Below are 27,976 nucleotides of genomic sequence, written 5' to 3'. Positions count from 1 at the left end.
ACATTTGTTTTTATATACTGCCTGGTAAAGTTTTTTTTTAAAAAAAAAATAGCTATAAAACTATTCTTTAGCCAAAAACACCAACTTCATCATTTAAGAGACAATATTTTATTACTGGATTTTGTTACATATCTAGTATCTGCCTGATTTATGTCACTTACAGAAATTTAGATATTTTATTAAACTTAGATGTCATTAATTCCATGAGAGACAATGTTAAAAGAATCAGTAACATATTGTTACTGAAGATTAAGGTATTTGGTCCCTTAACAGGGAGGTGGAAGGAGCCAACCAACATACACAAAAAAGGGCAGAGGTTCTAAACATGGCAAGTCTTTTCTAAAGTGCCAACAAAAGTACCCTACTAACTGCATGGCTTTTCTGTTAGCCCTAAAATAAAATGTAATGAATTTTATTCTATCCTTAGGCTTACTCTAACAAGAAATCAATTGGACAATCCCCATAAACCAAAAACATGGAAAATTTACCGTCCAGATTTTGCAGTAGAAGTGTATTTTGATGAAACAACCCAAAATTAATGCTATATCTGGTATCTGATTAAATACAGTTCCCCTTCTCAGACTGAATCATCTTCTTTCCAATCTCTAATACATTTTTTTGTGTATTTTTTCTTCTAAACCTATGTCCTTGCTGGTATGTGTATGTGTATATATACAGATATGTATATACACGTTACTAAGAAATCTATTAAATACAGGTAAAATGTCAATGGTGATTTCTTTTTTGAAGGAATATACTTGCAAGTTTCTATCTTGTACTTAGATGAATTCGGGACACAGTACACAGGAACATTAGGTATCATTTTGAGGAACTTTGAAATAACAGACCCTTCACATCAGAATAACTGAGCTCTTTAAAATTGATCCCACCAGTATCCACATACTTATACATTTTTGGACAATTATTTGTTCTCTGATTTTATATTTACGATTTCATATTTATTAGAAAACTATTCCTATTTTGTGCCTCTATTTGATTCACAAACTATCTATAAACATAAAAAAAAGTTGACAACAGAGTTTTGAACTGAGAGAGATGTTTCAAGCACCAGCCCCTCACCTCAAACACAATTCTCTTCCTTGTTCCAAGCCCTGCACAGGTAGCTTATGGGACAGGCTCCCTTTAATTACACACATACACACACACACACACACACACACACACACACACACGGAGAGTGAGAGGGCCTTGGTAAACACAAAGGATAAAAAACCCTCAGTAACTTCTGCTTTGAGTAACATCATAAGCGAAGTCAAAAGAAATATTGAGTAATCTAGATTTATTTTAAAACCTACCACCTCTGCTCACAACTAACTTCACCAAAGCTGGGGGAACTCTGTGAAGGGAAATCACCTTTTAGCTACACACACTGGTTAGACCTGTGTCCACAGGGATCATTCTCTCTTTGAGGCTGTTATTTTACGCTAAGCACCTTCCTTTGCACTGTATCCTGAGGCTATGATTATCTTTGAAATAGTCCTATTTTGACTTTATCAAAATTACCCTATTTGAATTTTTTTTTTATTGGCAAGGTTCTCAACAATCTAGACCAAGTTGAATTCATCAGGAAATAAAAGGTAGCAATTAATAAAGCCAGTGTCTCTGCTAAAACACAGTAGAATCATGCATGGCTTAACGAGGAATGTTCTAAGGACAGCATCATTTGGCAATTCCAGCACTGTGCAACATTATAGTGTGCTTGCATAAACTAAGCCAACCCCTACAGTGTCACTAAGCAATGTCTTATGGGACCACCAATGAATATGTGGTCCCTCACTGACATGTCATTATGCAGGGCATGGCTATATAACTCATTCTTGAAAGACTCTACAAAAAGCACACAGTAAAAAAGTTTGTGAAAATAGAAGAGTTGGGGTTTGGAGCAGTCCACTCCAACTAAACAACTTTGTTGTAATAAGCACACGAACCAGTTGGATTACCTGGAGCAGCAACTCAGAAGTGTGGAATCTATGATAGTGTTTTTTTTTTCTTTTTTTCATGGAAATATAACAAGAAGGGCTATGAAACTGGGCGCAGTGGCACACGCCTGTAATCCCAGTGGCTCAGGAGGCTGAGGCAGGAGATCGCAAGTTCAAAGCCAGCCGCAGCAATGGCAAGTCTCTAAGCAACTCAGTGAGACCCTGTTTCTAAATAAAATACAAAATAGGGCTGGGGATATGGCTCAGTGGTCAAGTGCCCCAGAGTTCAATCCCCAGTACCCCCCCCCAACACACACAAAAAAGGAAGGGCTGTGAATGCCAAAGTGACACGGATGGGAATAAAGCTCTGAACTCTATAGCAAGCACAAAAGAGTGCAACTTGGACAAACCAAAAGGCTGCAAAGCTGCTGGGTGGCCTGGCTGCCCTGTTTCTCCCCTAAGTGTCCCAAAACAAGGTTTCCAATAGCCAATGCTGTAGTCCAACTATAGACCTTTTCCATTTCTCCCCCTAATCTGGCTTCTTGTGAAGGAAAAGACCACAAAGCATGTTTTCAAGTTCCTTGCATGTTATTGCTGACATCATTCCCTGTAATTTGAGTTACAGAAGCATGGTTATGGCAGAATAGGTTGCATAATATTTCATTTTAAATTCTAGCAGCAATAATTCAGAAGATAGATTGTTAGTAGATTTAGGCAAAGGGGCAGTGGGGAGGCAGGGTAGGGGGAGCTAGTTCGGTGAAGCCTTTCTCTAATTCTGGCAATGAGGGAAGAAAACAAAATTTTAAGAACCTTGCTGTTTGAACTATAACCTAATCCTCCAGGACTCATCAAAATTTTTGGCAGTTATGCATTGCCACATAATTCTGGTTTTGCTCATATAAAGAAAACTTGTTAGGCCTCTTGGGGTACCGCTTTCTTAGAACTCAAAGTGAATCATTCTTCAAAGAACCTAAGAAATGTATTAGAATGACACTGGTTTTCTTAAGTAAATTTTACTAACTTGGAATAGAATTATCCAAAACTTACTAGCAAGAAATTTAACTGTTTTTAAAAATGAAGGCTGCAACAATGATGTTCATAGCAGCACAATTCACAATAGCTAGACTGTGGAACCAACCCAGATGCCCTTCAATAGATGAATGGATAAAAAAAAAAAAAATGTGGCATTTATACACAATGGAGTATTACGCAGCACTAAAAAATGACAAAATCATGGAATTTGCAGGGAAATGGATGGCATTAGAGAAGATTATGCTAAGTGAAGCTAGCCAATCCCTAAAAAACAAATGCCAAATGTCTTCTTTGATATAATGAGAACAACTAAGAACAGAGCAGGGAGGAAGAGCAGGAGGAAAAGATCAACTTTAAACAGAGACATGAGGTGGGAGGGAAAGGGAGAGAAAAGGGAAATTGCATAGAAATGGAAGGAGACCCTCATTGATATACAAAATTACATATAAGAGAATTTGAGGGGGAAGGGGAAAAAAAACAAGAGAAAGAATTAAAAATTACAACAGATGGGGTAGAGAGCGAAGATGGGAGGGGAGGGGAGGGGGGATAGTAGAGGACAGGAAAGGTAGCAGAATACAACAGTTACTAATATGGCATTATGTAAAAATGTGGATGTGTAATTGATGTGATTCTGCAATCTGTATTTGGGGTAAAAATGGGAGTTCATAACCCACTTGAATCGAATGTATGAAAAATGATATGTCAAGAGTTTTGTAATGTTTTGAACAACCAATTAAAAAAAATGGAGGCTGCAAAAGGGAGAGAGTGAATTCTAGAGGGCCATTAACTGCAGCGGGTACAGGCTCCATATGTTTTTGTCAACTATCCTACAGTAAAATTACTTTGCATCTAAAATCCTGCAGACGAAAAATGCCTGCTACAATAAAACATCACCTGGAAATATTACTATATGTAACATTACTATACGTAACTCCTTAACAATCCTAACTGTTGATTTTCAGCATAGACATAAAGTACTTAAATGAAACATCATCAACTCACATTAGGTAAATAATTTAATGACAGAACACTCAAATTTCTTTAACACAGTGTTTCAAGTTATTATATTTTTGTCTGGAGTACAGATCTGAAATGGTACACACTGTACCCAAATATTGAATCACAAATTAAACAAATAGAAAGAAAAATAAATTCTCCAGACTTAGGTTTCCATTCCTCACTTCCACTTGCTGCACACTATTTCTATGGAAGATGTTTAGTTAAACTTGAATGGACAACCCATGAGAAGATCTACTGCCAAATGAGCTAACATGGACTAGCTCCTGGGCACTGAGGAAGGAGGCTGTGGACTGTAAAGCAGTACTCTGATTAGAAGCCAGTCCCATGTTCTGTTTGCTTCAGTTCATGCCTGTTCAGACGAAGTGCCATTCAGCAGCTACTGAGCATTTAGTATAGAGAGAAAAGTAGAAAAAAATGGGTTTTTTCATAAAGAAAAAGCCAGTGGAGGACCAGCTCTAGCTCTGTAGCACATCAGGCATGACAAGCATCCGCACCCCAAATGTCCCTGGCTCTCCACCCTGCCCATTTGGTAGCACCTTGATTCCCTGACCCTGTTCTCCTGACACCATGGCTAAGAGTTGCCACAGGCTTGGCTGAGAGCAGAAAGCTGAAGGAAACAGGAGGTGTTGCCCAGCATTTACATTCTGCCCACAAGGACAGACACACCAGGTAAGACTCGTTAAAATTGTCAGCCTGCCTGACTTTTGCTCTATAGGCTGTCTAAGAACCCTTCTTACTGAGAGTGGCCCTGCTGGTCCTGGAGTAGCACAGAATGATAAGGCTGACTTTAGTGGTGACAAGAATGACCCTGTTAGATCACAGCTGCCCATTCCAAATCTATGGAGAGCAGATGAACTGTGGGCTTTGTTCTGGTTGGACCCTATATTACAATACCACCTAGTTTGATAAAATTGCTTTTCTTATGTTACACTTCTTTGTAAATTCACACCCCATCTATACTTATTAAAATTTAAACCGCCAGCCCCAAAAGCAAAAGGCTCAAACACTGAAAAAGCATGGCAAGCAGTTGTGGATTCTGAGGTAAACTTCAGGATGGGTCAGTCCTGCCATCATTCACTGTGAAATCTAAGCACTAAGCTCTTTCCAGTTCTGAGAGAACAGGGCTTTGCCCATGAACACATTAACTTGATCACCAAACAGGGAGCAAAGGCTTCTTTTGACTTTGGCACTCTCTGTTCCCTAGAAGGCTTTCTGACTGGTGGGGCAGAGAGGACAACGTGGTACAAAGTGGATCAACAGCCCCGAATCTGGGCCAATAGAACACCCATAATTCTACCCAGGACCCAGAGACAGAATTAAGAGCTGCTGTCAGCCATCATCAAACAGCACAGCCCAGCAGAGCCCATCTCCGGGCCCTTTCCTTCATCTACAGCCCAGCACAGGGAAAGCTCTTTGGGAAAGGAGAAAAAGGAAAGTTGGTGAAGGCCACTACTGCTTCCCAAAGGCCTGATCTTCTAGGGATACACCCAGCAACACAGTCAAGTGTGGAATATGAGCCCACCTAGAAAATGAATGGCACTATTTTAAGAGTAAAGCTTCTTGGGAAAATCCAAGATACCTACTCTGAAGCTTGAGTAAGAATGTGGAAACCACACCAGTATGCAGGTATAGTCTATTAAAAATCAAGATGGATATTTTAGTTTTCAGGTACTATGTGAAAACTTGAACCTCAGTACACAGGTTCAGCAGACTTTAGAGACCCTACAACTAGAATGGTTTAAGCAATCATTTATAACCATTCAGTGAAAAATTGTCACCTCTGGGTTTTCTGATATTTTAAATTAAACATGAAACCAATTTCTCTTAATATATAACTATCCAAAATGCACATATACGGATTCATGAAGTAATAATGCCCTAATAAAACTATATTCAGCCTTTCAAATTAGGTTCATTGGGCCATCTGCCACCCTGCATATTCTATCAAGGGTAAGAACAACACAATTGGGGAGAAAATATATGATGTAAGATATACATCTTTCCATAAAGTTTAAGACGTAGGATAGAAGAAGGGAACACAAAAACAAAATTCCCAAGAATTCAAAATAATTCCACGTTGTTCTCATACTCCGTGAAACCCTGAGATGAACAGGAGTCCTCAAACACCTGTGCCTAGATCCAGGCCCACCAGGACACTTCAATATGTTTCCAGCTGGCTCATCATCAACTTCCTGCTGTATTCATAGGCCAAAAATAGTGCCCCGTTGGCAGGGAATGCACGAATCATAGTAGGTTTCAGTCCAGAATATAAGGCTGTTATTCCTAGAAGACAAAAGGGCAATCAAAGACTGTGACAATTCCCCCTTGGGAATACTCCATGCAGCTGCATAGAATAGGCACACTTGAACTCACAAATCCAAACAATAGCATTAAAACCCCACAAGTAGTAGGAGGACTTACATCCAGGTTTTCCTATATAGACTAACAGAAACTAGATAAGGATCAAGTCTCTTGCAAAGCTGACTGTTGCTGAGGTAACATAAACCAATTCAATACCTGATTAATGCCTAGAAGACAGAGGGCAGAGCTGATCCTAAGATGGGCAGACAGAAGCAACTCTGGGGCCAAAGATGGCATCTAGAGCACCAACACTGAGATAACAGACCTATTTCTAGTATTAGCACTGCCCAGCATGTTTATGAAGACTGAATTACATAAAGGAAGCATGTGTACTTTGTAAAATTATTATAAAGTGTCATGCAAATTTTCAGGAAGGTAAGTATGAGTAATATACAAGATGTCTGTACTCTATTTGGGATATGAATTAAATTTGTCTGTGTTACTACTCTTTCCCTTTTAAAAATCAAAACAGAAGTTCATAACCCAAGTTTGAAGATGTACAGTGGATACTAGAAAAACAGGTCTTTACAAACAGGTTGCATAAAGCTGGCTTTATACAAGCATTATTAATCTTTATTCTCCTACATAACTCTAAAAATTGATAGTAAATCACCTTCAGAAGTTGCTCAGTCCATTTCTGATTCCAGAAGTCTTAGCATTAAGGATGCTGGACATTCTTTTCAAGCCCTTAGTGGTCGTGTTAGAGATTATCTTCTGTAATATCTGTATTATATAAAGCAGGTGGTGCTAACTTCAGAGCATTCGCCCCCTTGGACAAAGTCCACATCTTAAAAATTCCCTCCAAGCTATTTAGACAAAGAATCCTTACAGGTACCTGCCCAAGGGATTAGGAAAAAGAATTGTGAACATTCTTGAGAATAATGAAAATAAGCTAAAGAAAGGAGTCTGGAAACAGAAAGCTACAAATGTGGATTAATATACAGTGCTAGAAAAAGGATAAGAGGCAGGGAGAAGAGAGCAATTAAACATCTGATCAAACCTCAGCAAGACAGTATTGAAGCGAGTGATCACTCTATATACACACCTACTCTGTTTCTGAAACTAGTTGACTCACCTTTCTGTGTGTGTTTTTTTTTTTTTTTTTTTTTTTTGATACTAGGGACTGAACCCAGGGGGGCACTTAACTACTGAGCTACATCCCCAATTTGATACAGAGTCTCACTAAATTGCTGGGACTGGCCTTGAGCTTGCAACCTTCCTGCCTGAGCCTCTCCAGTCACTGGGATCACATGCATGTGCCACCGCACCAGGCTCACCTTCATTTTTCACAACACCTAGAAAGGTTCCGATAAATCCTGCCTGTTTTCCAGACATGGAAAGAACTTGAATTCTGGATTTTATACAATCCACTGGGTATACAGCAAGCCACAGGCAAATTCCACCAATTCCACCACTTAACATCAAAGGCACAGGGCCTAGAGAAGAAAAACAGCAAATGGTATTTGATCTCAAGAACAGCCATATGATACTTCCAGAAACTAGTGAAAATAAGTGATTTCCCCATGGGAAAAATAACCTCCGCATTTCTTCACCCCTTAAAATGGATCCAGAACAATTAATGAATGTTATTCCAGTAAAGCAGTTTGAGATGTGCTGCTTCTGCTTCAGCCCCTGTCTTGAGGAAATTACCAAACCTGGGGAAAGGGCATGGGCTATAATCTGCTGCCATGTTACTTTTCAGCACCCAGAAACTTCTAGTGCCAGATGGGTTCCCCAAATGGAGGTGCATTGAGCAGATAATCCCCGGAAACCACACCACCAGGGAGCAGCCTCCACATACCCAAATGCTGTTAATGCAAACACGTTTACCTAATTCATCTTTTGATCTCCCTGATGCAAAAAACGACCGGCTCAGCTCATAGCCACCGAAGAAGAAGAAATAGCCCGGTACTTCTCGAAGTAAAGTGCTTGAGAGTCCATGGTAGAAGCCCAAAGGGCCATCCTTTCTAAGTATAGTCTTCACAACAGACCAAACTGTACTGGGAGGGAACAGTGAGTGACAGTTACTGCCAGCAGGAAGGATGGGAGAACAAGGACATTCACACCCAATTAACAGAACTAATCAAGAACAAGGAAGGAAGCAGTTGATTTTGTAAAGTAGAATCAAGAATTCTGAAAATAAAAGGTATCCTCCTATGGAATAAAGAATCTCAGAAGCATCTCAGAGAAGCAGACTGTTATTATCAGGTTCATTAAGTTGTTATGGTTAAGCATAATTTATTAAAATGAATGCCAAAATTTTTAGAAGTCACATTATCAAAAATATATATATAAGAAAGCTACTACCTATATTTTCAGAAGTAAATAAGTGAAACCTAAATTATAATTAGGAGTCCTCCAAACTCAACAAGAATAAAATGGTATTGTCTTTGATCAGTCCCTTACCTCCTTTGATCCATATCTCTTCAATATTTATGCTATTTTTTAGGAGAATTTGTTCAAGCATTTACACATTGTTTTGTTTTAATGCCAAGGAGTAAATGGTTACTTGAAGGCAAGATGAAAGAAATTCTAAGAGCTGAGCTATACCCTGTGATGCAAAAAGCATCCAGAATTGATTCTTGAGAGCAGCAGAGGTACAGGGAACTCCTTTTAAGCAGACCAGAGTCCTACTCCTGGAGAGGCCAGGACACTTCTGGTCCACAGACTCCTCTTCATGATGGGTTGCACCATAGCAGGTTTTATCCTCAGGAAAAAGTCATACTCTGTGTGACTTAGAGAATCTTCTCCTTCCTTTTTCTAGAGAGCAAGGGACTTGGCTTGAGGAGCTCAAGGATCAAACCCCAAGGCCACATCACTCTGAAGTTCTCAGGGTGATGATCTTCCCTCAGAGCTTCAGAAGGCTCTGTCGGGCATTCCCCATAAGCCAGGCCCTTCCTGCAGTGCTGCTCCCATTCCATGAGAATGTGACACATTAATCCAACACACAACACCACTTGCATCCAAACCATGCCCTACCCCAGGTTACTATACTTGCTTTGTTTAGCATCTGCTACATCTCAAATATTCTTTTCTTGCAAGGTGTCTACCAGTCTTAAATCCTTTAGTTATAACCATAGCTATCTTTAAATTACCTAAAACTACTTCTAAGGCATATGAGGACCACTTTCTGGGTGCTATTTGTGTTCTATTTCTTAATCCAGGGACTGGTTACAAAGGCCCATTCATTTTGTGACTGTGTATAGCATTGAACACTTATGATTTATGTATTTACAATACTATGCGTATGTTCTAGTTCAAGAAAAAATTTTCAAGGCTTATACTTTGGAACTTCTTGGCAACAAATAATAGATTCAGGTTGGATGAAATGAATCTCAAGGATGCAGAAAACAGGGCACTATTACAAACCCCATTCTTGCTGAGAGGAAACTGCTAACTAAAAATGGCTGATTTGTCTACCAGTTTTCCCAGCAAATTCACAGGCTTGGAATTCACCACTTCAACATCTTCAACCAGAACTTTGGTCAGCCAGATGTTAGGATGCAATAGCCAAGTTTTGTGATTAATAAGGATAATAAATTGCTTTTCAATTCAAGTAAGTTATCTTGAATGACATATACATTCTCACAGGGTAGTGAGAATCTTGTAAGATGAGTTGGAGCACGATTTGATCACAGAAGAGTTCTGTGCTTACAGAGGGTTTTGTGAATGTTTTCAAAACTTGGACCCTTTGTAGATATATATATGAAGGACAGGGGAGGGCAGGAAGAGAGCAAAGAAGTCACCACTAGGATCTGGTGTGATCAACCTGAACAACGCATGAAACCTGGGAATGGGCACTGAATATCCATCTCAGAATCCAAATCAGCACTTAGGAGGGATCAGTTCTCAGATGCATTTGAAAAAACCCAATATGGTTGAGGGTCATTCCTTATACACACCCAAGAGGACAAAGGGGAATAACTTCCAGGCTTCTCCATTTCTGGGGTATTAAATATCTGCCTAAGATGTCCTATGGGGTTCAGAGTCAGTACAACCATCACAGAAAATCCTTGCAGAAAATAATCCTTGATTGGTAGGGGAAAGTGTTCTAGAAATAATATTTTGGAGTAGATAAATCTGTTTCCGTATCTACTAAATTTTAATACAATATAAAATGAAAAAAAAAAACACTTACTATATCAAGGCAACAGAGATCTCTCGTTTGTGTTCAAACAATACTTACTTCTGGCTCCTGGCTATCTTTCCTGACGTCTCCATTTCATACATGGTCTGTAGCCGGCATTTCACGAGCTCCGTGGGGCAAAGCACCAGCGCGGCAAAGGCAGAGGCGAAGGACCCAGCAGCTGCGTTCTGCAGATCACTGAAAGCACACAGCACAGAAGCCACCTCTGTCAGCTTACTCATTCCTTCAGCTTCCACCTCAAGGAACAGGAACATGGGGATTAAAGTGGGATCGGCACATGCTGTTGCAGCAAGGGATCCCATGTCCTGTGAGGTGACAGCAATACCCTAATTCCTATCTAGGGAAATGGTACTTAGAAATGATCCATAATGTGTCCAAAGTCACACAGCTACAAAGTGGCAGGAATCACACCCAGGTCTGCCTGACTGCCACATCCATGCTGTTTTCATTAGGTACTGAATACGGGCTGAATACTTGTGTTGAAGCCCTACGCCTCAATGTGATGATATTTGAAGAGGGTCCTTAAGAGGCAATTAGAGAGGTCATGAGAGTGAGGCCCTCATCATGGCATTAGTGCCCTAACAAGAAGGGACCAGAGCCTAGCGCAGTGTCACACACCTGTAATCCCAGTGGCTCAGGAGGCTGAGGCAGGAGGATGGCAAGTTCCAAGTCAGCCTCAGCAATTTAGCGGGGCCCTAAGCAACTTAGCGAGACCCTGTGTCTAAATTAAAAAAGGGCTGAAGATGTGGCTCAGCAGTTAAGCACCCCTGGGTTCAACTCCTAGTACCAAAAAAAAAAAAGAAGAAGAAGAAGAAGGGACCAGAGAGCTTGCTCTCTCTGCCATGTCAGAACACAGTGTGAAAGTACTATGAAGCAGGAAGTGAGCCCTCACCAGACACTGAATTTGCTGGGACCTTGATCTTGGACCTTGCAGTCTCTAGAACTAGGGGAAATGTTTGTTATTTAGGCAACTCAGACTATGGCATTTTGTTATAGTAGACCACGCTAAGGCACAGGGTGACATACAAAATAAAGCAAAAACACCTGAAGGAGAGGAGGAAAAATGACCCATAGGTCCCCCACTCAAAACATGCACAACTATAGTACATTTGCCAGAAAGCCTTAAAAAGATTAAGTTCTCAGGTCTTCCCTTCATGCTTATAATCCATCCTGGAACAATTGGTCATGTAATGAACTACCACAGATGAAAACCCAGTACAAATTTATAATGAAAAGTCCCTGCATTTCAAAAAGATTTCCTAGTCAGCTGCCAGCCTCCTGCTTTGGTCTGAATGTGTCCCCATGGGTTCATGTGCTAGAATCTTGCTCCCTAATGAGGTGGTGAAACCTATAAGAGGTGGGGCTAGTAGAAGGCAGTTAGGTTCTTAGGGGCACTGCCACCCTTGGAAGGGATCAATGTAGTTCTTACAGGACTCCAGTTAGTTTCCACAAGAACAAACTATTGTTATCAACAAAATAAGCCTCACTTGGGAATTTCTCTATCCTACTGTAACACCATGAAATCTCTCCCTCTTACACATACTCCCACCATGATGTGATCTGCTGTGCTGTGATATAGCTAGAAAACCCCATCAGAACCAAGCAGATGCCAGCCCCATGCTCTTGAACTTCCAGAACTGTGAGCTAAACTTCTTTTCTTTATCCATTACTTGTTCTCAGGTATTCTGTTATAGGAACTGAAAATGGAATAAACACAACCTCAGCAACACAGGCCAAGAGGAGGGGACAATGGGCCTCAGAGGTGGGTGAAGTCTGCACACTCAATGGTTTTAGGTGAAAACAACAAACTAGACGAGAAAGCAATAAACACAAACAGAATTTACTTCCTTTCATATGGGCTTAGGACCACTAGGTCCCTAAGTTACCAGTAGGATCTTAAAACTAGAATCCAGGAAGAGTTCAAGAATAAGGGGAAAGTCTGAGCACTATTCTCAGAAATTCACAGGGGTCAGAAAAGAAGCCCCCTTGTAGCCCCAATACAGTGTTTTGTAGGAGCACTGCCGGTATTTGTGGTACAGTCTTTGACCAGGCAGGAAAAAACTGGTTGGTTCCCTAACTCCCCAGTAAATACTGGCCTCCTGGGGTCACTGGATAGCTAAGACCAACCACCCTCACAGAGGGTAAAAATATCTCCAAGGGGACCTACCACATTCAATGATCCTACTGTTCCATCAGAATTAAACATTAATATAAAACTGAGGCCCCTCTAGACTTGTCCCTAGTGGGTGGTCTAGCCTCTATGCCACTGGCAGATGCAAGTGGAGGTATCCAGGTCTCAAAATCTGGCTTGGTGTGGGCTTGCTTTCTTTCAGGAGGAAGACACTGCTTACAGTACTGCAGTACTGGTTCCTTTTGATCTTGGAGAATTACACCAAGACCATGAACACAGCAGAGCCATCCAGGTACACAAATGTCCTACACACAATCTTCTGGTGTATACAAACTGACCCAGGCTGTTCAGTTCACTTCTCCCTCACGTCACTCCTTAGTTCATTTGTTGAAAAACAAAGCTTAAAATGGATTCTGCCATCTTTTAACCAGCCTACAGATCCATAATTGGCCTCACGCAGGGACTTTCTGTCAACGTGCTGACAGGCAATCGTCCAGGATCATTAACTAGAGTTTGCCAAGTTTGCTGGAACAAAGGTGGCAGTCAATAAAAGTGGAAGTTGGTTTAACCTCAGGTGTGGAGATGGCTGAGACATCTGAGCCAACACCAACCACCTTATTTAGTACAAGGACAAGGCCCGATCAGATTTGCAGTGGACTTTGGCTTTCTAATAAACACTCTCATCTACCAGGGCACAAAATGAAGCACATGGGCTGCAGGTTCTAAGTGTACTATAAATGTATAAAATGGAATCGAAAGGGCAACAGGCACAGGATGGGGTTTTGTAAGAATCAGCTGTCATCTCTTCAACAAAAAACATGACCTGAACACTCTTGCTGTGTAAGACCCCATCCAGCCAAAGGTCAAAGAAGAACACCACTCCAGGTCATGTTCAAACCGAGAAAAGACAAATATTGACGATGTAATTGCAAAAATTCACAACGGGCTCTCACTAGCAGTTCTTTCCTTTTCACCACTCTTTGATAAATCCTCTCTCTAGATGTGACCCCTATAAAACATTCCACAACCCCAACTGTGATCTACCAGAAAGAAGACTGGGCCGAAACTGGGCCGAGAGAGGCTCAGAAGACGAGGCTTGAGGAAGAACTTCTACTGACTTCAACCAACTAAATGCTACCATACTGCATGAAATCCATGTGTTCAGAGTGCTTCTCCACACAAGAGACACAAAGAAGCGTCTCCCAACCCTTTCTCAGGGACACTGACTTGAGCTTCTAGAAACTGCATGGAAATGCAGCTCTAAGGTATCCAAGCTTCTCCATCACAAAAGCATGATGCTCCTCCCAGTCTTCACTGTTCACAGGCTGAGAGAAGAGGAAGGGAAGGGACATTAAGGCCTGATCCCTTAATGGCTTTGCTTACCTAAGAAGGCAGAAGTCATTATCTCTGTGGCCAGAAGGGCTTGCTCTGCTCAGAGGAAGCCAAGTCCTGCCACCAGCACCCACACAGGTACTCACTGATTCCCTGGCTTCTCTCCTGTGTCATCCTTTACTAAGGAGGCTGAGGCAAACAGAACCCCAGGTCTCCTTAAGTAGAAGCCCCTCCCTCTGTGGGGAGGAAGCTACATACACTGTTTTATTTTTGTTGGTTCTCCACTGTGGGGTGCTGTCCTCTCCTGGTTTGCCACCTGCTCCCATCTACTTCCTCTTTCCTTCCTGCCCTCTGTGCTGGAGGGTTAAAGGACCAGAGCTCTGCCCTATGCTGTTAGAGTCTGTAAACAAGTCAAAAATAACACCTGGCATTTTGCCAGGGGAATGTTAGAGTTCATAAACAAGTCTGGATGGTGCCTGGCAAAATGCCAGAGGGAGTGGTTTGAGAAGTAACAAAAGCGAGCCATTAAGTGTGGAGATTCCTTATTGGTTGACTGATGTATCTAGTTTATGCTAATTAGATAAGCTGTGTGGAATGTATAAATACTGCTCCTGTCCTGCAGTAAACGGCTCCTACTCCTGCTGTATCAAGTACACAAGTTATTCGTCACCCCCCGGCTAGTTTGCTGCAGCCACACAGACTGCGGCACTATGCCATCTCCTGGAGTCATTTCATCCAGTCTCTAGCCCTGAAAGCACAAGCTCCCTCTATCGTGACAGAACTCCTGCCTGTAAAAGGGCACATTTGAGCCCTTGAGGTATTTTTGTGCACAAGGAACTTCTTTAGTCAGGTGGGCACTGCCCCTGCAATAGGGCTTCTAGTCCCACCAACACCACCACCAAGACTGCCTTCTGCAACCACGAAGCTGATAACCATCATTTTAAATAGATCAGCATTCAAAGGAGGGCTAGCTAAACATCCCAGTATCTCCTGAACTGTTTGATCTCTAGACCAAGCCCAAGCCAAGATCTGATGTTTGGGGAAGACTCAGCCAAAGAAAGGTGGGGCTCATCTGCATTTTCTCAGGTGTTTTTGACCCTCCCTGAAGTTCCACATTTCTCCTCAAACCCACATGGCTCAGGCAACCTCTCGCAACATGTTGCCTTTTGCTGATGAAGCACGACCTAACCCTGGGGTCCCAACCTGTATGTACGGTTTGAGTCCAGCACTTCTGTCCATCTAAAAAGCATCCCCCTGAGGAGACTCAGACGCCAGGGCGATACAACAATGTTTTTGTGTTTGTTTGTTGTTGTTCTTGTTAAAAAAAAAAAAAAAAAGAAGAAGAACAAGGCATCAGTGTCCTGACTCACCTCAGCTTTGCCTGTCTGTCCAACCCAACTGCTCTCCGCACCACCTGCTGGCAGAAGCCGTAGCACATGAAGAGCACCGAGTTCTCCGCGATGTTGGCGATCAAAGCTGGGCTGGTGCCCTTGTAGAAGCCGCGGAAGCCCACCTGGGAGTAGGTCTTCAGGCAGCAATCTGTGAGGCCTCGGTACAGGTCCGGGAATGTCTGCATCTTCACCTTCATTGTGTCAAAGGGCTGCCCAGTCAGTACACATGCTGTGCCCCCTGGAACCAGGACACAAGTGTTCTCTAGCACGAGTCTGTGGTTTTCTCAGCTACCCATGGAAATGAAGGCCAGCTGTCCTACACCAGGCGTTACCTCTGTTCCTTGTGACTTCTTATCCTCCCCAAACCTTCTAGCAGAGTCCAGTAATCAACTCAGAGCAAGTCCCTACTATGTCCGGCACCCAAATCCTACCCTGAAGGGGTCTACTCACAGGGCAGACATGTATGTTCCACACCCTAGCCCCAGGCTGCAAAGGTGTGCATGTGTTTAGGTGCCTTGGCAATGGGATCAGAGGGAAGGAGCTGGAGCCTGGCTTTGTTGTAAGGTCCCGGACAGGGGATGCGACCTCTGAGATGCCCGCCCCTACTCCATGCCCGCACCACAGGGTTAGCAGGAGGTTGAACCACAATGGAGGAGACAGCTTAGCACAGCACTTGCTACACAAGTGGTTAACACACAGCAGTTGCCGTGAGAGAGACAGAATTCAGAGAATCACTCGTCTTTGCCTACTGCCCCACGGCACGGTCTGATGAGTATGGGAAAATAACAGGGCACCAGGCATCACATGAAGAAAACAAGGAGCCTGGCTAATTAATCCCTCCAGAGCACAATATTTCATCCCAGGGAAAACCGCTTGAATTTTAACTCTACAAATTAATCATTTGTATTTAGCTAGATAGTAGACCTTAATTTACCTTTACTTGGCATAAACGAATTGAAGTTAACCTGTGCTTAGCATAAGTCCTATACTTATCCGTTTTCATATTGTAAGAATATCAGATACTCAAGGCCAAAATTGCATTTGATAGCTTCAATAAGAATCCTATACATAAGGAAAGGAATGAACTGTAACTTCCCTATGATATCTTCAGAACCTGGGCTGGGGTTAGTGTTGTGGCAACTGCCAGTGATTAACATTTACCACCCTTTCTGTCCTGAGAGGTCTCACATCTCAGATGCCCCTGTTTATATTAGGAAATGTCACAACCAAATAATGAGGCTGCTAGACCTTCATCAAAACTGAAAAAGTACAGTGGAGGGGGTAGAGAGAGAGGAGGGGAGGGGAGGGGAGAGGTGGGGAGGGGGGATGGTGGAGGATGGGAAAGGCAGCGGAGCACAACAGACACTAGTATGGCAATATGTAAATCAATGGATGTGTAACTGATGTGATTCTGCAATCTGTGTATGGGGTGAAGGTGGGAGTTCATAACCCACTTGAATCAAAGTGTGGAATATGATATGTCAAGAAATTTGTAATGTTTTGAACAACCAACAATAAAAAACTAAAAAAAAAAAAAAAAAACTGAAAAAAGAAGGTCACATAAAATATTTAAAAACTGTGATTTCATAATCTTGACATTATACAGTTATTCCACCCAAACTGTGGAAAGTAGAGATGGGGAGGGGCCACTGAGAAGGACTATTTATTGTTGTGAGGTCCCCGACAGGGGATGCGACCTCTGAGATGCCCCTACTCCATGCCGGCACCACAGGGTTAGCAGGAGGTTGAACCAAAATGGAGGAGACAGCTTAGCACAGCACTCGCTACACAAGTGGTTAACATACAGCAGTTGCCGTGAGACAGACACGGCTTGGTCTATTAAGCAACAAGAAAAGTACAATTGCTGTGGTCCTATCACTACCATTCACTTCTTCTAGGGAATAATGATACCCGTGCACTCTGTCTTGCCAAATTATCCTCAGTTCTGAATTTGTGGAATAGAATTCAATATGATTTATTATAATTTATTTAGAATTATTCTCTACTAGGCACTGCTGGGCTAGACCACAATAAGATCCAAGTACATCCAAGCAATATAATTATTCCAAAAGATGATGAAACTGTCAGAATTTTTAAGAGAGTACATGTTTTAGATAACCTAGATTCAGATGAACTGCATAAAGCCTTTCTGTTGTTATTACAGTTCAGGGGAATGAAGAACCCAGTGGAGCTCTACCACTGAGCTCCATCTCCAGTGCCCCCCACCCTTTTTTTTTTTTGAGAAAGGACCTTGCCATGTTTCTGAGGGCAGCCTCAAACTTAAAATCTTCCTGCCTCAGCTCCCAGCACATTAAACCTTTAATTCAGCATGTTAATACTTTAACTGGAGAGTTTCCCTATTTTTTTTTTTTTGGCTGATATCACTCCACAGCACTTTATTGTTTATATATTTTTAATGTTTATTTTTTAGTTGTAGTTGGACACACACCTTTATTTTATTTATTCATTTTTATGTGGTGCTGAGGAGTGAACCTAGGGCCCTGCATGTGCTAGGTGGGCAATCTACCGTTGAGCCACAACCCCAGCCCCTATTTATATTTTTTAATTAATTTATTTATTTGTTCTAATTTGTTATATATGACAGCAGAATGCATTTTGATTCATAGTACACAAATGGAGCATAATTTTTCATTTCTCTGGTTGTACACCAAGTAGTGTCTTCATACATGAACCTAGGGTAATGATGTCCATCTCATTCCACCATCTTTCCTACCCCCTGCCTTTTCCCATCCCCACCCTTCCCTTTGCCCTAACCAAAGTTCCTCCATTCTTCATATGCTGAGTTTTCCTATTTTATCAATCAGCCTGGAGGGAGCAGACATCACAGGTTACAATATGTATTTGCTGTGTATCTATGACCTTTCCAAGGAGAGGGTGGATGGCTAATATTCAAATGCTAATTCCCTCCTGTGAATCCCTGGGATGTGAGCTAACTTTACCTGTAATATACCCCACATCCCAAGTCCTGCGTACCCCTTCCCATAAGTGATGACTATTCAGAATGCCAGCACCAGCTGCTCAGACCCACACCTGGCAGGTTCTCAGAGACCTATCAAGTCAAGAAAGCCAGGAATTATTACAGGGAACAAATACTTCTTCACTTGTGTAGAAGTCAGACATATGATCAGGCTTTTCTCCCTGAAAAACAAGTGAAAACAGCCTCTGTATTTTTCAGGGGTGTCACAGCTGGCTGTGCACCTCATTTTGAGGACAGACATTCTTACTGGGTAGTGGTCAACATTTAGCCACAGGTCATTTAGACTGTGAGGCAGGACACACAGGCAGCAAAGCATAAGGCACGAAGGCAAATCTATCAGGGTGGGACAGTCAGGGGAAGGAACAGCTCACAGGGAAGATAGGCAGGTATACTTCACACCCCTCAACAAACAGCAGTAAAAGGCAAGGAAGCATATTGTTTTTAAGATATTCTTATCAAGTTGCAGAATCCCACAACCAATTAAAAAAAAATGTTCCATTTCAAAAAAAAAAAAAAAAGATATTCTTATCAAAAAAGGATTTTCATTTTAGCATTCGAGAGGACAAACAATCTAAAGTACTCATTCCCCAATGACACTGGTTAATAAGGTGTGCTGCCACAGAGCTGTCAGGGCTCTGGCTGCCTTGACATTAAAGATGTTGAACTACTAACTCTTAAAGTATCCAGATTTCCCTTTAAGGCAATTCAACTTTTGGGATCCACATTGCCTCATTTCAACAATTACCCAATTATCTAACTATCTTCTTCAAATCCCCCTATCCTAGCTGCCTCAGGCTCTAGATCCATTCCTGGAATCTCTTCTACAACAAGTGCAGACAGGGAAATGATAACTTCTTGGCACTTTAGAGGAGATGAGCTGGATGGAAAACCTGTCTGGCAGGGGAAGCTTTAAAAGAAAAAGGAGAGACGCAAAGAACAACACGTGTATGCTCTGCCCAAATCGCCCAGGACCATAGCTGGCTCCACACTTCCAAAGGAATCACTTCCTTGGGTGGGCTGTGGCCACAAATCACTAGGGGTTCTCTGATCCTGACAGAAAAAAACCAAAGCCCAGCAGTTTATCTGACCAGAAAGCCAGGGAGGTTAAGACCGCACACCACCCCTGACCTTCTCCAGGGCTGCTGACCCATCAGGCGGCACTAAAACAGACAACACTAGACAAGGAACCAGGAAGCCGCAGTCCTGGCCCAGACTTCACACCATCCATCTGCGTAACCGTGAACAAATCTCCATCCTTCTCTGGGACTCTTTCCTAGGTAAACAGTGACCTTAGAGCCAATGATCTCTAAAGGGCCATCAAGCTTTATCAATAATTCAGAAGCTTTGGGGCCTTCAAAAAAGTGAGACTAGTGTTTCCCATTTGCATTCCCACTGTCTCTCAGTAGAATGCAGGTTCTTATGTCACTAATGGGTACCTCCTCTGCCCAGTCCCTGGCCCACAGAGCCCCTGCAAACGAGTATGTTGCCCTTGGAAGTTGCAAAACATGGCAGCTCTGCATCAGGGAGGGGTGATCCTATGTTGCTAAGCAAAGGGAGAAATGCCTACCCAGAGTCAGCAGGACCATTTAGTGTCAGTATATCTAAGGGCCCAATGTATGTTAATATTGTAATTTTTACAAAACACTTTCATCAACAAATGATTTCTATACCAGGATCCAAACATAAATTACATAAAAACTGACCCAAATACCTGAATGCATATAAACAGAAAAAAGTAAGCTTTTAAATTCTACCACAATGGATCTTAGATCTTCTGTATACTGACTGAAGGACATAAAATGCCAAAAGTTAAGAATCTCTTATGTGATAAAATAATAAAATAAAATATGTGGTTCTTGTCAGTAAGACAAGAACTGTACCCAGAGTGTTCTTATGATGGTTTGAGATCAGAGGCCACAGATGGTTGCACATTCTCAGTGTCTTCCAGTGGTGCGGGGAAGAGGAGAAAGGCCAGTACCCGGGGGTGTAGGGAACTGCAGCTCTCCTCCCCGAAGCATGAAAGACTGACCCAAAAGCACACAGTGGGAAAGAGATCACTGTGGCAGAGCTCAGCCAGCTTCCAGGCCTGCTAGTCAACTGGAACACACCTTATGGTCTCTAACCTCATAGAGGTGCCCTTGCCCCAGGCACCTTATCAGTGTCTGTGAGACCATGTCCAGACTTACTCATTAGCCTACTTTGACCGACCTTTGGCTCCTGAAAAAATATTTAGTTCCTTTCTGGAAAAGGATTGTTTTGTTTTTTTTTTACAGTTGGACTAAGGACAGAGAGAGAAGTGGCAGCCCCTGTACATAGCCTATCTGCTGACCTGGGAAATCCCAGTGGATAACAGAGCATTGGGCAACTTACCCCTCTGGCCTCCCCAGTCCGGGGAACTGTAAGCATTATGAGAATCAGTGGGACACTTGGGAAACACAAGCATTCCAGTGCTCTTCTAACCCGAAGGTAACACAGGATTCTGGAAAACTAAATGATCACTGTGTAAACCCAATTTCACCATTTGCCTTGGCTGAGCTATCTGCTGTGCCTGCATCTTGAAGGTGATTATCCTAAAGACTGGCCTGCAAATGGAACCTGGCAGGTTCCAGTCTGCCCATGGGCACACCTTATATGACCAGCCCCAACAAATCTTACTACCTCTCCTTTCCTCCCATGGCTTTAAGAACCAGTGGAATATCAGTCTCGTTTCTAAAGGGTGCCCTCTTTCCTTTCCCAGCACCAGTAACAGCACATGGCATTTCCCGGAAAGATGACATGGTATTATTTTTGTACTACAAAAGATTTGAAGACTCCAAACTTGAGACAGAGTCCAATGTCACTTGTATATCCTAGCTGTGTGACAGTGGGTAAGTGATTTCATCTCTGAGCGGTTTTCTAGCAATATATTGGGGACATTCCTACCTTTCTTCCTGATTCAAAGTTTTAATATAAAGAATATTACTCTACTGTCTGCCACGTTCTGAAAAATATTATACTTCCATTTAATAAATTCACTCTGAGGCTAAGCATATTATTTCTAGGATGACAAAGGGAATATTTTTATACCAATTTCACTTGATCTTGCAGAGAAGGTACTTGAGGAAACAGAACATTGGTTTTTTTTACTGGGATTACCTGCAGCCCCTGCTGTGAGGTCAATGGCAGCTTGGATGGCAGGATTGGATTTCATGGTGCTGCTGGGCTACGTGGAAGGCAACTCTTAGGAGCTTATGATAGGTACTGCATATCCCTGGGAAGAGGCAAGAGTTCACCATTAGCCTGGATTTTGTAGACCCCCATGGTTCTTATTTGAATTTTGCAGAACTAGGGATTGAACCCTGGGGCCCTCTACCATTAAGCTACATCCCCCAGCCCTTTTTAAAAATTCTTGAGACAGGATTTCACTAAATTTCTGAGACTGTCCTCAAACTTGCAATCCTCCCATCTCATTCTCCAGGGTCACTGGGATTATAGACATGCACCACCATGCCTGCAATCCCCCATGCTCAGACTCCTAAGGAGGGAGATTCAAGATAGACAATGAAGCTGAGTGATTCATTGCCCACTACTTTTGGGTTCAGAAGAAGGTTCTGTGCTGCTGGGTGCCTAAAAGGCGGCCTGGAAAAGAACACCCAGGTAGCAGAGGTTAGCTCTGTGGAGTTCCATGTCCCTGAGTGTGGATGCCTCCTCTGGCAAGGTGGCCCGTTATACCCCTAAAGCTAGAGGTCCTTACCTGTACAAGGTGAATATTAAAAATACAGTGAGGGGCTGGGGTTGTGACTCAGCGGTAGAGCACTTGCCTAGCACGTGGAAGTCCTGGGTTCAATCCTCAGCACCATAAATAAATAAATAAAACTAAATAAATGAAGGTATTGTGACCAACTTTTATATATTTTATATATATATATATATAAAAAAGTCAATCACAGATAGTCACATGGGGCTGACATGAACATGGATCACAAGTTCTCAAAACAAAGCCCAGCATAGAGAACCAACTGCGTACTTATAACCTACCTCCTCTCCAGCACTTCTCAAAGTTATTGTGCACACAATTCACCTAGGGTCTTATTAAAAATGCAGATGCTGACTCAGTAGGCTTTAGGTGGAACCAGAGAGTCTGTGGTCACAACTAGTTCCCAGGTAAGGCTGATAATGCCTGCCCAACAAACACACTTTGAAATGCAGTATCTGGGCCACTGAATCCCAAATTTGCTTGATAAAAAAATCTACCTGGAAATACTTGTTAAATGTTCAAATTACCAGGCCTCTCTCCATGAAATCTTGATTTACTATATTTGGATTGGAGCCTATAGTATTTGAAGAAACTGCAGTCTATTCTATCTTTGGATAAAAATCAACTATTGCTGAGATATGGACTTAATAAATATTAACCAGGAAATTTAAAGAGGCAGCTACTTAACATAGAAGACTAAAATAACCAATTCTGTATGGTTTTAAAACTACGTGACATATTCATGAATAGCAGAGAACAAATTTCATTCCTCATCACATTGAGGAGCAGGTCGGTACACTGGATCAATGTCAACAGAAAATAATGGTAACCACAAAGAAGTTTTTAAACCACTTGAAGCATTTTGCCAATGACCAAACTCCAAGAAGCTTCCTTTATTAAAAAAAAAAATTAACCAGTAATAAAAACGCAATAGTTAATAAAGCATTCAAGGTTGAAGTACAAGATGTGCTTCATGGTTACTGGTAGGCTTGGAGAGACAGACCATTACTAGGATAATAAAGTGGTGGCTCTCCAACTTTTACTTAGAAAAGATTATCATTCTCCTCATCTTCCACAAGGAAAAATGAGACCAAAGGAAGGCAAGGTCATCTTCAGGGTCACAGAACTAGTCAGTGACACAGACATGATTCAACTTAAAAAGGCTTGTCTTTCAGGACTATACCTACAAACCAATTCCCATTCTAAAGTAGTCCAATCTGGCCAAAACAACAACACAAAACAAACAAAAAGCCCCCGAAACACCTCAGCCGTATATTTCAAGGAAGAAACAAGCAACTGGGAGGCAGAGGCACAGAGCACATCCAAGGTGGCCTCTCAGATACACCTCAAGACGTTTGTCTCTTTCTGTGTGGACAATTCTTTCCTTAGAAGTAAAGAAAAGCACAGCAGTTAATACTATTTTGTCAGTGTGAACTCAACTCCTGTAGGTAAATCAAATTTAAACACATTAAATCCTACAAATAACTGCTTGTAGAATTATAGAAAATAATGGTAAGTACTAACAGATGAACTCAGAAGATGTGCACAATTAATTCAGGTTATACGTGGCTATGGCTTGGAGAGGACAAAACTCGGAGGAGGCAAGACTGATCACTATGCATCAAAATTGATGAGCTTATTGTACCACTTGGGATAGAAAAACTGAATCCCCTCTTTCAAACTATGACTTGGCAGACAGAAACCGCGGCGCTGGCCGTACTTCTTTCTGGTTCTTGGGGAAATTAATTTCTCGGACGGGAGGATGGATAAGGCCACATTTCCCATTAAGGAAGGTGAACTGCCGCAGGATTCCAGTTTCAGGCTAACGCTGGAGGCCACCGGCCCACCCGCCACCCCAGCCCCCAAACCCGGCACAAGGCGCTGGGATGCAAACCCCGCGCGCCACTAGGGAATCGAGCAAGACGCAGACTAGGGGGTCCATTTCCAGCTTTCTCTCCCGGGTCCGAATGCTGTCCCAGCCCCGCAGCCACTCCGGGGAACCTGCCAGCCTCCCATTCATCAGCGCCCCGGAGCTCCCAGCGCCCGAGCACGGGCGGCGCGCGCCCCGAGGCCAGATGACTCGACCTGGGGGCAGGCGAGGACACCGTTTTCCAGGTGGGCCCTGCGGAAAGGAGGCCCAGGAGCAGGAGAAGCTCGAATGAGCCGCAGCCGGCCAGTCCCGGGACAGCGCGCGAGGCCCGCGGCACGTGTGCGCCGTCACCCGCCGCCCGGAAAGGTCACGTCGCCCGGGCCGGGGCCCGCCCGCGCCCCGCTCCCTCCTCCGGGCGGGCTGCGCTCACCGCCGCGTTGGCGTGGCTGCGTCCTGCTCAGGCTCCGCCGCCCTCTCTGCTACCCAGGGCGGCCAAGGCAGCCGCTTAACACTCGGGTTGGCCGCGTCCTGCCCTCCGCTCCGCCCACCCCTCCCGCCCATCCCGCGCCGCTCAGGAGCGCCCCTGGCGTCGGGAGCGCGCTGCGCCCGCCCGCCAGGTCCGCGCGCCGGGACGGCGGAAGTCGGTTCCTGGCCGCTGAGCGCTGGAGGAGCGGGAGAGCGGCTGCGCCCCGAGCCGCCTACGGGACGGACGGGCCGCGCTCGGGGCTGGACGTCAGCAGCTTCTCATCGAATTCGAACGTACTGGAGTGACAGTGATGAAAAAAACAACAAGCTTATGCCTGATTTTTGTTTTTGTTGTTTTAATTCCCACCTGCCCTCCCGCCAAGGGAAGCCATCCCCAATGACGTCCTGGAAGACGCACTGATGAAAACTGTAACTCCAAGTCAGCCTCTCTGCTCCCCTGGCTCCTAATAAGTTATAGGGCATATCTACCGTTCGTTAGCATTTTATTAAAAAGTGGAAAATCAAAGAAGTATTTAGTGGCCTACAGCAAAGAGCTAATACGTGGCAATTTGGCAGGAACTTGGTCCAATTAAGACAGCTACTCTCAGCCACTGCCTTCCCATTGCTGTGTTTCAGCCTGCCTAAATTTATTTTCATTTTCCACACTGTTTTATTCCCTTTCTTTTCCAACTTCCAGCCTTGTTTGCTTATGGTGTTGGATTATTGCGAATTGCTTTAAATGATTCGAGGTTGATGACTGAAATATCTGACAGGACTTATTAGTAGCATTGAGTGCACAACAGAACAGACCTTCCTGGCCACAGTGAGTGCTATGAAAGTAACACAGCCTGGTAGTTAAGCGCTCTGCAGCATCTGCACTTTGGAACTTGGGCTTAAGGAAGACAATTAACTATAGAAACAAACCAGAGAGTTTGTCCAGAGTGACATGTAAACTAACAAGCTGGAACCTATAGCAGTCTGGCACTACCAGTTAGTCCTGGGGCTTTTACAGACTAGGAAAAGAAAACCTAATTGAGCACAGACCCAGCTCCTGTTAGAGATGAGAAAGCACTGGACTTGGAGCCAGGATATTTGTGTCAAAGTCCCTGTATGACCTTTAGTGAGCCACATAACCTTTCTTAAGGTCATCCCAGCCATGGGATAGCTGCATCAGCAGCTTCCTTGAAGTCCCTGTGCTAAATGAGGCTGCTACTCCAATGGGGGATTTTCACCCTTGCTAAGGCCATCAGTCCCCAACCTAATGCTTTGTCTTGTCTTTCTTTCATCCCTTCCTGTCCTGTCCTACAAAAGCTGTTCCAAACTCTCTACAATCCCAAGCCATGCCTTCTACATTTCTCTTCTCCTCCACCTCTCCTTGAGACCCCCAGCCTCCATTTATTCTGTAAACTACAAAACGATCAGGATTTTGCTCAAATTATTAACCCCTAATCTGCAAAGTTACCTTTTCTGTACAAACTGTCATCCATTTGTTCCCTGGCTGGCTTGCCAGCTGAAACCCCATGCCTAGCACAGTGTACATGGGAGTCATGAAGAAACTCAGGCACAGAGAGAGGCCAACTCACTTGCCCCAAATCATACAGGACCTAAGGGAAGAGTCTGGTTGGACAAAGTTCTGTCCAGTTCCAACTCTTAGCCATCATGCTGTGCAGTGACACCTCCCAGAAAGCTTCCTTTTCAAAGCAAGGGAGTTGCAGAGACTAGAAGTTCTTACTCTTGGAATACATCTCTTCCCATATTGTATAAAATTCTCATTGGCTTAGAATCCCTCCCAAAATTGCCTCTTTCTACTTTCTTCATTTTAACAATAGATAAACAAATGTAAACATGGTAAAATGCTTAACATTCCCCAGGTGCTCAGAGAACTGATTAGAAAATCATTCTAGTCAACACTGAATCAAAAAAGTGCCCGTGCAAACTTTGTTCTAAAGGTAACTCCCTAGGAACCCAATGGCTTCCTGAGAATAATTTGGTTTGGTTTGGTTTGGTTTGGTTTGGTTTGCAGTGCTGAGAATGGAACCCAGGGCCTTATTCATGCTAGGCAAATGCTTTACCACTGAACTATACCCCCAGCCCCTGAGAATAGAGTTTTATAGGCAAGGATTACTGCTCTGAGGACACATGGGTCTAACAAATAGTATTTTAGAGATGGGTTCAAAAAGACAGTGCAGTGTCCCTTCTGCTCCAAAAAGCTGTTTGCTGAATTTGGGATTGCATAACCCAGAGATATCAGTGCAGCTGGTCCTGGATGGGTGGCAAGTGTGACGCAAGTGAGAGGACAGACACATTGGCTACATGGAAAAGTGAGTTTTTGGTAATGCAACAGAATTTCACAATGTACTGGTTAATGATATCACAAGAAGAAATAATTTCACAAAGTGTGTTACCTGAATTTGCAAATAAATCAAAAACACAAGCTGGGCATGGTGGCATGCATGGTGGTGTACGTCTATAATTCCAGTGACTTGGAAGGCTGAGGCAGAAGGATCACAAGTTCAAGACCAGCCTTAGTAGCTTAGGGAAATGGGTTCAATCCCCAGTAATGTGCCCCCCACAAAAATCAAAACATTTTGATCAAATGTACTTTTAGTTAATGAGGAAGAAGAAACAGTGCTTTTAATTACATAATTTCAGCTTCAATTAAATATTCTTGGTTGCTGAAACAAATTTGCTGAAAACTTCATCAAATCTTTTCTGGAATGAAATGTAATTTGCATTGGAAGTACATTAACATGGAATATAAATACATGGATTTGTATTGCTGCCAAATAAAAGAGATAATTTGTATCCAATGCAATTGTTCTGAGAAGGTTCTAGATGGGGTCTTTTTACTTGTCTTTTCCTTGACAGTTTTGTAGTGGAACAGCAAAAAAGAAAGAAGGTAAGTCAATTGACATGCATATATCATGAGCTTTATTTGTAAATTCTATATTTTTTAAAAAAGACAAAAATTTATAATAGAAAAAAAATTGGGAAAATGCCTATAAATGGCTAAAGTTCTTATGAATCATTAATAGGGTGAAATACTATGCCATTATTTAGAGATTATTTCCTCATATCATATGCTTTAGGGCAAGTTTGGCTATAAGTAAGAATGCCCAATTATCAGCATGTTGATTTATTCATCTATTTTTGTGTTGCTAGGGATAGAGCTCAGGGGTGCTCTACACTGAGCTACATCTCCTACACCCTTTCTAATTTTATTTTGAGACAGGGTCTTCCAAAGCTGCTGAGCCTGGCCTTGAACTTGTAATCCTCCTGCCTCAACCTCCCTAGTCACCACAGCAGCCTACGAGTATATTAATTTTAAACACAAAAAGAAATCTAGAAGAGGATCCAGGTTTGGTTGATTTAACAGCTCAACCATTTCTAAGTGAATTTCTCCCTGATTCTCTTGACTTTTCCCTCTAACTACAAAATGGCTGCCACAGTTCTGTCTACCATATTCTCACGTGCAACATTCAAGCAGGAAGGAAGCATTTTCACCTATCTCCTTTTCATCAGGAAAAAAAAAAAACCTGCCCCAGCAGCTCTC

General features: G+C 42.8%; 2 protein-coding genes across 6 annotated transcripts in view; one reads left to right on the top strand and one right to left on the bottom strand.

The window, feature by feature from the left end:
- LOC124099008 (phosphatidylinositol 3,4,5-trisphosphate 3-phosphatase TPTE2-like) overlaps nt 1-539 on the top strand; it is a 45,832-nt gene extending 45,293 nt beyond the window's left edge. The window contains exon 16 of the mRNA XM_046453963.1: nt 428-539. Coding sequence (XP_046309919.1) covers nt 428-539 — 112 coding nt within the window. The remainder of the gene's footprint in view (nt 1-427) is intronic.
- On the bottom strand, nt 90-24,498 carry Slc25a15 (solute carrier family 25 member 15). Of its 5 annotated transcripts, XR_006853823.2 has the most exons (8): nt 24,389-24,498; nt 21,488-21,602; nt 15,334-15,592; nt 10,540-10,677; nt 8,184-8,353; nt 7,631-7,789; nt 6,967-7,188; nt 6,043-6,275 (listed from the first exon to the last, which is right to left on the bottom strand). XR_006853823.2 is itself a non-coding variant. In XM_046454078.2 (7 exons), exons 2-7 carry the CDS (start codon nt 21,540-21,542, stop codon nt 6,151-6,153), a joined length of 906 nt encoding a protein of 301 aa, XP_046310034.1. In that variant the 5' UTR covers nt 21,543-21,602; nt 24,389-24,498; the 3' UTR covers nt 90-6,150. The 5 variants fall into 5 exon arrangements, 4 of the variants coding, with proteins under 4 accessions (XP_046310034.1, XP_046310035.1, XP_046310037.1 ...); XM_046454078.2 differs by lacking the exon at nt 6,967-7,188 and having other exon boundaries at nt 90-6,275; XM_046454079.2 differs by lacking the exons at nt 6,967-7,188; nt 24,389-24,498 and adding an exon at nt 24,174-24,194 and having other exon boundaries at nt 90-6,275.
- Between the last annotated feature and the right edge of the window lie 3,478 nt (nt 24,499-27,976).

The sequence above is a fragment of the Marmota monax genome, unplaced genomic scaffold (genome assembly GCF_021218885.2).
Source record: "Marmota monax isolate L192 unplaced genomic scaffold, Marmota_monax_Labrador192_F-V1.1 WCK01_AAM20220418_F8-fsc00011, whole genome shotgun sequence".
Lineage (NCBI taxonomy): Eukaryota > Metazoa > Chordata > Mammalia > Rodentia > Sciuridae > Marmota > Marmota monax.
The sequence above is the reverse complement of the archived record's forward strand: the minus strand, read 5'-3'. Positions and strand labels throughout refer to the sequence as shown.